A 14963-nucleotide genomic window follows, 5' to 3' on the forward strand; every position below is an offset into this window, starting at 1 on the left:
CAAATGATGATTTAATCATCTAAAATGTTGTTTTTGTAATAGTAAGTTAGATTAGTACGAAATGAAAAAATGTTGTTCTTTTTGGTCTTTGAATAATAACACGTTACCTTGAAGAGTGCTGTCTTTATAATATATCAACATTTAAATTGCTGATGCAATGAAATTTAACAGTAAAGCACTTGATCTTATTGCCATTTGTTAAATATTGAGACATATTTTATGTGATACAACCAAAACCTTTTCATTTATAACTGAGAACCTTCTTTTGCAATTAAAAAGCATTTCTTGACATAATAGTAGGATAAATTTGGTGTTATTCTGACACAAAGAGGTTGTTATTGTTATTATTACTATATACTTCTTACACGTCTTAATTGATTACAGTGCGTAGATCACATGAAGCATGAGTTGACATGATTCATCAATTATCGAGCAAGTGCATACAGGAAGCTTATCCGTAGATTTATCAAAACGAAATGCTTGAAACACTTGAAACCACGTATACGGACGTTCGTAGATGGTCAAATGGAGGTAAACAAATCTTCATTTATAATTGAACACGATGGAATGCTAATAAAGAATAGCTTATTTACCAACGTGAAGTCATTATTAACAATTAACTACATGTATATAAATATTTGAATATTTGATTTTCGGTACATAATTTCATAATGGATCATAGGACCATGTTAAAGGTTTGCTTGATATTGGTGATACATCAGCGGAGTTGGAGAGGTGAGTATGAGGTTTTATTTAAAGATTATCTTTTATTGATATCTCAAACCTGGACTCGTATGGGATATAGAGGAGTAATACATTACTATTAGCAACTTTTCATTAATATTTGGCCACGATCTTGTCACGGTGAAGGTTTAGCAAGAGTTTCTTTGGTTCCAGTATCAGTCGAACGCTGTGCTCCCCAATTTGATAAGACTTGATAAGATTCCATGTTTCTTGTTTGTGATTTTATGTTCTATGTCTTTGGCGTTTACCCAGTGCCATTAAACCGGGGTTATGTTTAAACGTTTTGCTACCGAGCTTGTATCTGTAGCTTTTCGCATAAATATTGGTCTTATTTTCATCACTTTGGAATATCATAATTAATTGGAAAAAATACGTAAATCAAGGTACATTACCGAATACTTTAATAATTTATCACTTAAACTATCACGCAATAACTGTACATTTAAATATAAATGTACGCATGAAATACATGTTCTGCTTGTTTCCCCGTTATCAATCAAATCATGAAAATAATAACTCCTTAACAAAATGGAAATCGATGTTTGATCAAACTTGGAAACTTTACTTAACTTCAAACTTTTCAGTGGATGGTTCTACTTCTGGACAGTTGGAAGTAATTCAACCCGCCATTGCAGGGAGAAGAGTTAATTTAATGTTCACACCGACAGTTTATCACCGAGATAAACAAGTGGCCCTTGAATATAGTGTATTTGGTTTATGGTTTGATGGACCCCCGCTATATAGTAAACAGTATGAGGCAGAGGAAGGTCGTTTTTACCTGACCACTAATAAACTCGCTAAAGATTGGAACAACCTTGCCTTGCGGGCAATTTACGACGGAGAACAATCTTCTGAAACAGTTCTCTTCGTCAAAGGTATAACATATCTACTCGCACGGCTAATATTATAACGCGTTGTACAATCGGACGAACGTTAGCAACCGCTTTTTATCCGTTAAGCCTTCTCCCCAAAGTGTCCCTAGCCAAGCAAGTGTTTTTTCTCCGAGTACTCCGGTTCCAGCCATGACACAAAACCACAAGCACGCGCAACACCATGCCAATAAAAGTGCCTTCATATGAATTAATACAACCCTTTCCACGATCGTTGTAAGATAAAGTTATTTTGATCTAATCGCTTCCATTTATTCGAAACTGAGACAGATATTTTGATGAAATGAAAAAAACAAAACATGTTTTTTTTATAAAGAAGCTTTATTATTATTGTAATTAATATGTTATACATATTTTCAATAACTATTTTCATTATCTGTTGTCTCTAATACGCCTTTTAAATTTATACGAGATATGAACATACTTAAATATAGTAATCTTTATCCTCATGCTGTCGTTTCTCTGTAGTTTTGTATTATTTTCTCTTTTTTAACTTCGTTACTTATATTTTTTGTATGTTTGAAACGCTTTGCATGAAAGCTCCCTGTTTTAATCTTGTTATTGATATCCTAACCGTGTGGTTTTACTCTCTAAGTATGAAAGGTCTTTATCCGTGTGTCTTAAAACAAACATAGCTATTCGTTAGTTTCAATTTGATTTATGAGACTAGCCATCAGATGCATAAATAAATTCAGTTCAGTTGTTTTGTATTGTGTAAACACTTGTAGGTTTGTATTGCGAAGACAATTTGTGTGCAAAGAGCAAGCATATACATAGATATTTTTGAAAAAGTTACTCATCTTTTAGAATATGCTTTCTAGTGGTTTATAGATATTTATCAGTGCACTAAAATGATACTGAATTTGAATCAAACAAAAATGCATACAAACTAATGTTGTTATTGTGAACATACCGGTATATGTTTTGCCATTCAGCATTGTATTTTCATGTCCCTATCATTTCGCCAGTCTGAGCGACCTACTACATGAACCCGTTCTAGATGTTATATAAATGGCCACTGTTTCCAAACCTAGTCGTACGAATGTCCACATATTCATTTGATAACAAACTGTGATATCGTTTATGTCTCTTGCATGATAGAGCACGTCCTTCTTGAACTCAGTTAAATATAGTTATGTTTCAAAGTTGAAAATTAGTCAATACTAGAATGGTTTTGAAACCATACTTGTATATGTATGTGTACGTGTGGAATTGTTTTATCCAGGTATGTGGGTATTGTACAAATTTGGAATTAAGAATACGATAGCATAATAAAAATGATTTTGCGACAATAGGTTTAAAAACCATTTCGCTAGCGATTTTTTAAACTCAACGGCAACCTTTAGTTAACTTTCTTTGTTTCTTGCCTTCATGCAGACCTAACTGATACGTGTGGTTACGCCTATTTACGTTCCAAATTGCCAATACTGGCCGGGAACACAGTAGAGTTGGGTTATTTTCCCGCCCCTGACGTCATTGACAGGTCCGACATTTATGTACGTGAGTGGTACAAAAGCACGTCTAGTTCCAGTTCAGTGTTACACGTCGATACTGACACAAAACTGATCGAACGAGAAGAACCAAACTACGAGTTTGTCCTCGAAATTCACAACTTTGACCAGGGAATGAACGGGCTTTATCACGTTAAATGTATAAATGACAAACACACGAACAGAGTTCAACTAACTGTCACAGGTATGTGCTACGTTCAGTTTCATATTCATCTGAAAAATAAAAAGTTTTTGCAATTCAATGAATACTTGTTATGAATTGATATCATGACATATTCAAGTAATACAAATTGTTCTATCTTCTTATTCTTGCTCATTTCAGTACCCCCAACAAAGCCTGCCATTGGACCTGTTGCAACTGTACAGGACGAAGGCATGTACATCATTGCTAAGCGGGGCCGCACTATCCCCGTGTATTGTAACGCGACTGGAACTGACATGACTGTGAAGGTTTTGTTTAATAAACGAACATGCAGAACAGTGGAATCAGGAACAGGAATGTTTTCAGCAACTGACTGCAAGGCTTATGACGTGGATCACTTGACAAGCGTAAGATGTTCTGTGCGGAATGCAGCGGTGAAACAGCCGTTATTTAGTGAAGAATATAAATTATACGTTGTTGGTAATGCAACAATTTTACTTTTTCTTCAATTCTTTAAATACTGTTCATGAATTCAAATACATAGCTTGTACGGATTTACTGGAAAAAGAGTTGATTTTTTTTTCGTTTTAAAATAAAAATCCCCGAAAAGAAATGAAAAAGCAGTATGGATAATGGTTTAAAGTGAATGAATACATAAGTATCATTACTTCTTCCGTCATGGTGTTTCTTCTTTGGTTTATTTGCATTATTAAAAAACTATTTCAGATCAAGCAAGTGCTGTCGAAATCGACCATATACAAGATTTACGCGAAGGCTCACCTGTCAACATAACTTGCAAGGTGACTGGAGGAAGGCCGCCTCCAGAGATTTCATTCACGGTCGACAACATCACTATAGACCAAGGTCTAACACATTCACATGATGGTCGTACCTATCAGGCGACGCTGCCTTTTGTAAAAAGAGAATGGAATGACAAAAACTTAGAATGTCAATATAACAATTCTTACTTCACCGGCAGATCACCACAACGTTGGCTTAATATCTCTTGTAAGTATGATTTTAGTACCCAATAAAACGTTGGTCAAGATATGAAAATTGTTAAAGACCTTTTTCGCTCAGCGTTCGTTCATTTATAATGCGATGAAACGATGAAATAATTATAAACTTATATAATTTGTTGGCATTTGTGAGCAAACTACTAAATTGTTGATTTATACCAATTTGTTTATTTTTTATTCGCATGATCCTTCGAGATTATTGAACTTTACTTAATAGCTCATTTTGTAAAACCCGAATGAAGCTTAAATCATCCAATTTACAAAAAAGCTTGACAATATATTTTTGCTATTGGGGAGAATGTTTTTCTCCCACCTCAGATAAGTAGATCCATTAATTTAGCCATGCTAGAAATTCTTATCTTGCCCACGAGCGAAGATAAAATGCCCGTATGGAACTTCTTTTAATGGCCACCACATTGTAATTACCTCCCTTGTTGAAGACTGTCGTCTGTAGCGCATCATGGAAACCTTGTCTGGTGGCAATATTTAGAACGCGAGTTAATTATTTCTCGCTTCAAATGTCACTAGAAAACAGTTTTTACGCACCTTTCAAGAAATAATGCTTCACTCTTCTTAGAACTATTTAAAGACCGATCAGACCATTTACATACTCTGAATCACTGCGCGAATATCCATGACAACCACGAATTAATGCATATCCGTACGCAATTATTTTCACTAAGCACAAAAGAGTTCCGGCAAAAAAAACATTTTTACTTAATTTTGTTAATCTGAGGTGGGAGAAAAAGCATCCAACATAGCCGCTTGTGTAAGATAGGTTCTTACACTCTCGGCCATGGAAGATACTTATAATCTTTGATGCCTGATAATAACATGGTCTTTTAGTGTCATTTGAAAGAATATTGCTGACTGATCACTGTTATCAAAACAAACTAACTGAAACTACATTGTATTATATTATGCATGTTAGTTTGTTCTTTATCTAAACTGAATTCGAACATGGAATGACCTAGTTTGCAATCATTCATGGCCAGAACTCTTCGAAATGATACCAAAATAATCATTTGGAACTCCTAGACCATTTTTCTGGAAAACAACCTCGAATGTATGCCGGTACATCAGTTGAAATAAGTTCGTTAAGTGTTGACTTATATCATTAATAAAATGTTGTGTTTTAGCCTCTTTTTATTGATCTAAGTTTATATTAATTGCCAGTGAAGTGCAGTATTGCAAGCATAATTAAGATTCCCAAGGGTTAAGTCATTACGTTTAACTGCTAAATTAAATTACTACACGATCTACTTGCAGAAGGCGTAAACATACCGATTACTGAGTATGTAAACCGTCCAAATATATCCGAGGTTGTTTTCGAGAAAAATGACCGAGGAGCTCCGAATGCAAAATAATATGGGGCCAACGGGCATTGGCATTATTGTACCCTGAACAGTTGTCATACACCGGCGGTGCTCGGAGCATTGACAGTGATGCAATTATCCTTTCAGTCAGCTTTAATCATGCGAGACTGTTATCTTCGTAGAATTGATACGTCACATTCCTCCTTGTTTTCTAGATCCTCCTTCGCATATACATATAGAAGGAATCTTCAGTCGTCCGGGGAATACAGTGTACAAATGCACACTGATCGATTCTAACCCAGTGTGTAACATCAAATGGACAGCAGACGGAAACACATTTTCTTTCGATGAAACAGAAAACAAAGTTGATGGCCTTACACGGGAAAGTTGGATTGAACTCAATGCTTCCCGGCATATGTACCCAGGCACCGTGCAATGTACACCTCAGTGCCAATACTTTGAGTCGAAACTTAACACGTCCCAACAAATACCATGTAACTATCTTGATTTTTGTGTACTGTTCTCATTGCAAATATCATGCCTATACAATGTAAAGCATCTTAATTAGTTGGTGAAGGTATGGCCTTTTACGGTTTAAGTTCGATTTTGTTGGGTGTGTTTTATGTCATAAAGGCATGGGACATTAAAATTGGATTATTCACCATATCTTTGCTACAAATATCATCATTATATTTCTTCTTCAGTTATACCTAACATCACGTTCAACGTGGCAAGCAATCAGAAAATTACCCAACATAGCCCCAAGGTGGTTATATGTTACGCCGAAAGCTTACCCGTATCGAATATAAAACTGATCTACATGCGAAACGGTGAAGAGAAAAATGTAAGTTGTTTAAAGGAGGTCAAATGCTCAATCAAGATTGAAGAGCTGAACATCCTCCCAGGGGGGAGAATGAAAATTGAGTGTTTTGCAACTTACACTAACCGACATGTAGCAGAGAGCTTGACAGGGCAAGTCACTGTATACAGAGGTAGGTGGAACGACGTTTACATGTTAAGCTGATCTCTCTTATTGATAAATGATGGGACAAGGTGTTAGTTTTAGTACGCGTTAACCGGTTATACTTACATGAAACCTCAAACATGATCAAAGTTAATGGTTGTCTCCCGTTGTGAGAATGGGAGGCTCTGATCCGTGTGTTTTAAAGAGGATCAGTTTGTATGTGTTGTTTCCCGTTGCGCGTATGTCAGGCTAAATAGGGAATGGATTGCTGGGATTAACAAGTCATACACTCCTAACACCAGGCCATTACTAGGGTCTCAAATATCATAATTTTATCAATACCGCTAGGGTCGCACTTATCATTACAACCCCTAGCTGCTTTCATATTTTTACGCATGTTTATATCCGAATGATTTCTCTTCTAGCACGCATTTGACAATGTTATTCATATTTCATAAAACAATTTCCAGATGACGTAGATGCTCATATCAATATTACAGACCAGAATCGATCTTCACTGAAAATAATTTATCGCATTGTTCTTGCTGTGTTGATATCTGTTGCTGTTTTTGCATTATTAATTGGACTTTTTATGTGGTATCGACAGTATAAACGTAAGTGAATAATGAACATTTAATAGTTAATTGCATAAAGTTTTGGATCCTTTAGTCTTTAGCATTGCTCTTAAAAGCCACGATCCGAATGCATGTATATTTAAATGAAACTACATTAAAAACAAGGTACACAAGAAAAACAGAAACACTTTGTTTAATATGATTAATTTATTTTGGCCAAATGAGGAAGATCGCTTTCTTTGCTTTTCAAACTAATTTCATTCAACACTAAATTTGCTCGAATGAGATCCTTTACCTTTTAGACATTGATTGGAATATCACTGTAGACCATTGCGATAGTGAATAAAATGCGTAACGTTTAGAAAATACAGTCTTCGGTACCCTCATTTTTAATTAACTAAAAATTATCATTTTTAGAACAGAAGCAGAACTCAGACCGAGAAAGGTAACATATTACGATAAATTAATAGTTTAATTATTAAGTTCATGTTAAACAGACAAAAGGCGTCTACGTATGGCATTTACTTAAATTATTTTTACATTCGTTACGTTTTCTTGAAATACTTTTTTTCTAAAAACATATCTATATTACTGTAATTACACGTGAAGCAATGTTACACAATCGCAATAATTTTGGCACACTTTAGTATAGTTCATTCATTTCTCCTTACAGCTGTCTACAAGCAAACGGTAAGTGTTTTCATAAATTATTTAATTCATTTTAAAAATTGATTGAAAGTTTAAAAAAAAAAAATATGCCTGCTTTAAAAACTGTTTATTTCGAATGGCAATCAAATTTGAGATCTTGAACGTAATTTGGAATCTCCATTTTTACTTTTTACTATAAAACAAACTGCTTTTGCATGTTTTATGTTTATATGTGAGCTGATATATTTTGATAGGATATGAGATATTGCCCGAGATAATGTTTTTCTTATGACAGATTCTTAAAACATTTTTATGATTCATAATATGATCAATTTATATATATATATATATATATATATATATATATATATATATATATGTTCATTGATTACCTACCAAATAGTTCGGAGTTTAATTCAATAGAGATTGTTTTCAAACGATATAAGTAACCATTGTGAACAGCCTTTTCATAGCATTTACACTTAACTTGTACGTTGCTAGAATTTACACTTAACTTAATAGTTGCTAGCATTTCACTTAATTTGTTAGTTGCTGGCGTTTACACTTAATATGTTTGTTTCTAGCATTTCCACTTAACTAGTTAATTGATTTTTTAAGCACACGAAGACATTGCAGTTGAATTTGCAAATGACGAAATCATGTATACCCAGGTGAACAAAATTAGAGCAAGTCCAGAAGATTACAAGGTATATATACTTATACCAAGTTTAAAAGCTCAAACAGTAGTTAAACCAGTCGGTTACTCTAATATTTACCAATGGTTATATGTTGATGTTTAAATAATGTATATTGTCTTGTTGCGTTGTGTCTCTTGTTTGGTGTTTGTTGTCTTGTTGCATTGTGTCTCTTGTTTGGTGTTTGTTGTCTTGTTGCGTTGCGTCTCTTGTTTGGTGTTTGTTGTCTTGTAGCGCTGTGTCTCTTGTTTGGTGTTTGTTGTCTTGTTGCGTTGTGTCTCTTGTTTGGTGTTTGTTGTCTTGTTGCGTTGTGTCTCTTGTTTGGTGTTTGTTGTATTGTTGCGTTGCGTCTCTTGTTTGGTGTTTGTTGTCTTGTAGGGTTGTGTCTCTTGTTTGGTGTTTGTTGTCTTGTAGCGTTGTGTCTCTTGTTTGGTGTTTGTTGTCTTGTTGCGTTGCGTCTCTTGTTTGGTGTTTGTTGTCTTGTTGCGTTGCGTCTCTTGTTTGGTGTTTGTTGTCTTGTTGCGTTGTGTCTCTTGTTTGGTGTTTGTTGTCTTGTAGCGTTGTGTCTCTTGTTTGGTGTTTGTTGTCTTGTTGCGTTGTGTCTCTTGTTTGGTGTTTGTTGTCTTGTTGCATTGTGTCTCCTGTTTGGTGTTTGTTGTCTTGTTGCGTTGTGTCTCTTGTTTGGTGTTTGTTGTCTTGTTGCGTTGTGTCTCTTGTTTGGTGTTTGTTGTATTGTAGCGTTGTGTCTCTTGTTTGGTGTTTGTTGTCTTGTTGCGTTGTGTCTCTTGTTTGGTGTTTGTTGTCTTGTTGCGTTGCGTCTCTTGTTTGGTGTTTGTTGTCTTGTAGCGTTGTGTCTCTTGTTTGGTGTTTGTTGTCTTGTTGCGTTGTGTCTCTTGTTTGGTGTTTGTTGTATTGTAGGGTTGTTTCTCTTGTTTGGTGTTTGTTGTCTTGAAGCGTTGTCTCACTTGTTTGGTGTTTGTTGTCTTGAAGCGTTGTCTCACTTGTTTGCTGTTTGTTGACTTGTTGCGTTGTGTCTCTTGTTTGGTGTTTGTTGTCTTGTTGCGTTGTGTCACTTGTTTGGTGTTTGTTGTCTTGAAGCGTTGTCTCACTTGTTTGGTGTTTGTTGTCTTGAAGCGTTGTCTCACTTGTTTGGTATCCTTTGCCGTGAAACGTTGTGTCTATTGTTTGGTGTATGTTGTCTTGTAGCGTTGTGTCTCTTGTTTGGTGTTTGTTGTCTTGTAGCGTTGTGTCTCTTGTTTGGTGTTTGTTGTCTTGTAGCATTGTCTCACTTGTTTGGTGTTTGTTGTCTTGTTGCGTTGTGTCTCTTGTTTGGTGTTTGTTGTCTTGAAGCGTTGTCTCACTTGTTTGGTATCCTTTGCCGTGAAACGTTGTGTCTCTTGTTTGGTGTATGTTGTCTTGTAGCGTTTTTTCTCTTGTTTGGTGTTTGTTCGGCCTTGAGCCTTGTCCCTTTTAACAGTATCTTGGTTAAATATTATGCTACTAAGATTGTCCCTTTTTTTTATTTGTTGTGTCATTTAGAGAACAATAACACTTGTTTATTGTTTTACTTTTAATTATTAAAATGATTCTTTGGGCCCCTTTTAAATAACGATAGTAAGGTTTAAGATCGTTTTTCCAAGGTCGTCGTAAACTGCGTTTCAAAGTTATATCGTAAGAACATTTATCTTATAGATTCTGCCCATAACTTTGTAAGTATACCCGAGCATTCTTTTAATTGTGGCCTTATTTAGAGATAAGGTAAAGCCCTATCAGACACTAAACGAGAAACATACCTTGTCAGACGACCACACCCTTCCGCTTTATTGACATGACCTCTTGGTTTTCAATCCATTTGGAATCGTCAGTGCGAAACAATAATTGAACATAACTTAACAAAGTTTAACCTCTCAATACATTCGTACGGACAGTTTATTGAAACCAGTGTTTACTCAGTATCAGAAGTAAGTTCAATTGCTCATTGAATGAGTGGGTATAGGCAACTTGTTTTACGTTTACTGTAAGAGTGTTTGTGGTGTTTCAAGTTTTCGTCTCTAGTTCAGTGAAATCTTGTCATATATGTTTTACTTTTTCATAGAGTTTATATGTGAAATTCGACTACTGGGATTGTCCCTGTAATTTTCAATGTATTATTGTTACTTTAGTTATATTATCTTTATTGAAATCTGAACCTACAATGAGCGATATTTTCGTAGATGGAGAATCAATTGGTGTATATAGAACTGGACAAGGACGCGCTCGAAGCTTCAATTGGAAAGAATACTAAGAAAGTTGGCGACGCTGACCAACAAATTGAATACGTAGATATAGACTTCACTCAGAGATGCCAAGAGGAAAACCAAGAAGAGGTCCTTTACGCAAATCAGTATGGAGGACACATGTGAATTGAAACACAAATGGCTAATGACTTATTTATTATTTAGGATTGTCCCTGTTATTTCTATTGTACAATTATGTTTGCATTGAACCCTTTGCCTCGAAACAAGAGACTACTGTGCTTGTAGTTTACATTTTGATATGTAGTAAAACATGTTTCAATAACTACACCAGCATGAGTCATAATTAATCCGGGGTATTAAACAAGTCCTCGTTTACTTTGATGTATACCTTTATTTACATTAGGCCATAGTATTGTTTCGTTTCCACTAACATCCCAAAAACAATAGTGTTAAAAGGTAGCCATTACATTTTTTTTTCTATTTTCTTCGAGAACCGGGTTTCTCTACAAAGTCCCAGGACCTATAACAGACATATCACTATTGTAGAAAGTTTTAAATTAAAAACGGTCAAACTTTGACATGTGCATTTAAATAAATTTGTTGATTTAGGAAATTACATATAAAATCCACATCTCGATCAAATATAAAAACAGAGTGTCGGGTTGGGATGGAAATAGGGTAGGTCGGGTTAGTGGGCACGTAACTTTTTCACGCTTTCTGATAGACATAGACAGTTATTTTTGAAACTCTTCGCTAATGAATTTCATTAAGAATGAACTACTATTGCATCATCAGTTTTATTATATATTATCGGTTCGCAGCAATTTCAATAATTGCTTGTGGAAAATAAAAAAAGAGTGAACCATAATACAATGTGTTTTAATTACGTATTTTAGTCACACTAAGGACGATAAAATGGCATAAATACATTTGTACTGATTAAAATATATGTCACTGTAGCATTGTAATTTTAAGAATAAGTAAATAATTTGAGAAATTATTTTAGAGTTATTGTTAGAATATTGTTAATGTTCTACTACTGAGTCTGTTACTGTAAATTTAGGTCACTGAAGGTCTAAATGGTTTGCTTATCTTTTGGCTGATAGTAGATATAATGCGGTCTTCTAGTTCTTATTCACATACTAGGCGTATAGGATATGTAAAAATGTCGCGGAGGATCTTATTATGTATGCATAATATGTATTGATTAAATATGGACGAACATTCGTTTTCCAGTTGCAAACTACCCTCTTTGTTGCTTCAGCATCACAATGTGTTTTAAACTTGTGATTATTGCATTGATAACAATACTGAATTAGTGATACCCGAAGGTGAAGTACGGACATATTCGCACACTTACAGATTGGCAAAACCAATACCTGTTAAATACTGGTTATACTGTTGTCTTGTTCAACTTGATTAGTAAACAGTGTCTTCCCATTCTCTTACATTGTAACAACTCCCAGTCGCGGCCTTCAATGGCCAAACCAATGATCTGGCCATGGTTTGACCACTAATATCTATCAATTGTTCTACAAATAAGAATTGCCAATGGCGTGTTTCATGTATGCTTACATTGTAACCACTCCTAGTCATGACCGTCGTTGGAACCATTGCCCTGGCCGGATGTTGTCAGGACTGGGACCCGAGTGCTTGCGCTCTGCTTGCTCAGTCTCACAGAGATCTATGTGCTGACCCAACGTTTGCAAACAACACCTGCGTGCGATTTTGTGGAAATTGCCATACGTTCATTTATTCTTTGAACCTTTTATATCGTATTTCACACAATAGCAGACGACGTTCGGCTATTTTGAAAATCGCCATGAAACAGCCCTTTGTAAAAATACATGTAGTCTACATACAGAAATGTATATTTTCTAACAACTTTATTCATATAATTCCATAACAATTTAAATTTAAATGCATAAATTGCGTTAATGGTTTTTATTACGATAAGAAGTTGCAATGTAATGGTCAGTTATCTGCTTGTTTACATATAAACACGTATTTCTGTGTTTCAATGGTTGTTGGATTCGATGCAATATTTGGTATTTTGTATTTTGCTCTCGATTGTTACTCGTGCCCAACCCCGGTGATGAGTCCGGATGATCGCAACACGACTTTTACATGCGCATTGGGAGAGCTGACTTGAGGGTGTTATCACCCCTTGCAAACCAAATATTATATTTCTAACCGTAATTTATGCTTACCGTTGTTTGGATGGGTCTTCAGTCTTTATGTATATGCTCGAGTTTTTTTTATGTGATCTAGTGAAAATGGAGCGAGCGGAGCGAAGCCGAACGCCGAGAAAGCTAACACTATTTTCTGTGGAACGCCAAAATGAACTCTTACTTATTTGGTGTTCGCACTTGATTCAAAAGATCCGCCTTTGATACAGTCAAGTGATTTAGCGCGACAGTATAGCGTTATAGCTTAATTAAATCAGTAAATGAATGTAGTGCGATGGCAATTGTCCCGACTTCTCGTTGTATGTCAACATAGCAGATCAAACAAATTGTTGGTTGAATAAAAGGGACAAAAAGCACCAACGATGATTTTTATGGTATTTTTCGTAAATAATCAACAGATTGTAGTTTTTTGGATTAATATAATTACCACGGTGCGTTTGCATAGTACAGTTATTGGGATGAAATCGTTAATTTTGTCATCCAAAATGATGCTATGCTCTTTCCGCATGTGAATGCATATCAACAAAACATTTTGGTACTAAATTGTGCTTGCTTCGTTGTTTATGAGAAAGCAAATACTAATAATAAAAAAGACTAGAAGATTAAACGCAAATACTAAATTTCGTTGAAACTTTGTCACATAAATATTTTAAATGTGTACTGAATAGTTGTCAATACGATTCGATAGCTGATTACAGGATTTAAAATTCTGGTTTATGACACGCAAGCTTCAAATGCCACCAGACAACGGCATCATTGGCTCTCAATCATAGTTACTTCGCGTATGTTTGGAGGGAACAGCAAACCAAAAAAATACACGATTGTATCAACTCATTTAAACCGACAAAATACTCGCTACGAATAGAAATGTCTGTATTCAGAATCAGATCCACTTCACATGATATGGAGCTACAGCGAATGGGGCAAATCCTCGATTGTCATTGGTCCAGAAATATGTGCGAACACCAAAATATATTTCAATATTTTTTGTTTATCAAACAGAAACATATACTATAGAATAATTATTTCTGTTCTTTATGCTCACCTAGTTCGTTTGTGTGGCAAGCGTGTGTCCGTATACACTGATTCAGTTTAAATTTATGATGTAATACTCAGGTCTGCATGACTAAACAACTGATGGCGAGAGACGGACACAGTGAGTACATCATAACGTGTGAGCACAGATCGGTAAGAATCAATTAGTTTGGTGAAGGTTATTTATAGTTATGCATGTTGAAAGGAAAGTGATTTTAAAGCCTTTAAAGACAAAATATTCATTGAGAAGTGTAGACAAATGAGTTTCTCTCAGGCGATAGAAACATACAACCTACACGTTTTGTTAGAAATATCACTGAACATTTAAACAGATATGTCTAACGAAATCACACAGTTTACAGTTCAACTCTTATCAATTTTAAAGACTAGTAAATATTTTATAACTTGTTATATTATTAACTTACATGTTTAGTTAAAACTAACTATTGTAGCCTGATTGTGACGGATGCTGACAACTTATAGAATACCCCTCGTGGCCATGTCCTAGGAAAAAACCAGTTCCAATAAATTAAGTAATAAATTTCTGAATATGATTGGCACAGATTTGCGATGGGTCCAACTTCGGGTTCGGCCCACAAGCCCTACTTGGGAAGCGACGAGAATTGTTTGACGAGGAAAAAAGAAAAGGACTCGGAAATTCATGGCAGACAAGACCGGGGCGTCTCAATCGACTGTTGTGACACAGATCTCTGTAATATGCCCGTTACCATGACGACCACAACTACAACAACGACGGAGAACCCAACTCTAGCACCAACCCCAAGAACAACCCACAGACCTGCTCCGGTATCAATACATCCGACAATGGGGCATATTCCGACCACTTCCATATATTCAAGTAGTATCCAGCTTTTATTCAAAATTTTACTTAATCATATAAGCAACCTCATATTCTGGCTTTTTTTGCAGCTATCTCGGATAATGTGTGTCCTCTGCATTTTTGCCTTTTGCAAATAACTGTTCATATAATTTGTTTA

General features: G+C 35.4%; 2 protein-coding genes across 2 annotated transcripts in view; both read left to right on the plus strand.

Moving 5' to 3' along the window:
• The first annotated feature begins 521 nt into the window (after nucleotides 1-521).
• LOC128234428 (uncharacterized) lies at nucleotides 522-11965 on the plus strand. Its single transcript, XM_052948666.1, has 12 exons — nucleotides 522-735; nucleotides 1329-1619; nucleotides 3012-3329; nucleotides 3468-3767; nucleotides 4014-4295; nucleotides 5838-6116; nucleotides 6327-6614; nucleotides 7057-7200; nucleotides 7579-7606; nucleotides 7835-7851; nucleotides 8428-8516; nucleotides 10718-11965. The coding sequence occupies exons 1-12, from the start codon at nucleotides 672-674 to the stop codon at nucleotides 10904-10906; spliced, it is 2289 nt and encodes a 762-aa protein (XP_052804626.1). The 5' UTR covers nucleotides 522-671; the 3' UTR covers nucleotides 10907-11965.
• Nucleotides 11966-14398: 2433 nt separating this feature from the next.
• Nucleotides 14399-14963, plus strand: part of LOC128234437 (collagen alpha-1(XIV) chain-like) — a 28577-nt gene continuing 28012 nt past the window's right edge. The window contains exon 1 of the mRNA XM_052948685.1: nucleotides 14399-14824. Coding sequence (XP_052804645.1) covers nucleotides 14536-14824 — 289 coding nt within the window. The 5' untranslated portion in view covers nucleotides 14399-14535. The remainder of the gene's footprint in view (nucleotides 14825-14963) is intronic.

Source organism: Mya arenaria, chromosome 5 (genome assembly GCF_026914265.1).
Source record: "Mya arenaria isolate MELC-2E11 chromosome 5, ASM2691426v1".
Classification (NCBI taxonomy): domain Eukaryota; kingdom Metazoa; phylum Mollusca; class Bivalvia; order Myida; family Myidae; genus Mya; species Mya arenaria.

What these genes read in the sequence shown, in the direction of transcription:
- LOC128234428 (XM_052948666.1), top strand. Translation starts at nt 672, where the DNA reads ATGGATCATAGGACCATGTTAAAGGTTTGCTTGATATTGGTGATACAT. An exon ending in AGTTCAACTAACTGTCACAG is followed by an intron (nt 3,330 to 3,467) that starts GTATGTGCTACG and finishes TGCTCATTTCAG; the next exon opens with TACCCCCAACAAAGCCTGCC. An exon ending in GTGGTATCGACAGTATAAAC is followed by an intron (nt 7,201 to 7,578) that starts GTAAGTGAATAA and finishes TATCATTTTTAG; the next exon opens with AACAGAAGCAGAACTCAGAC.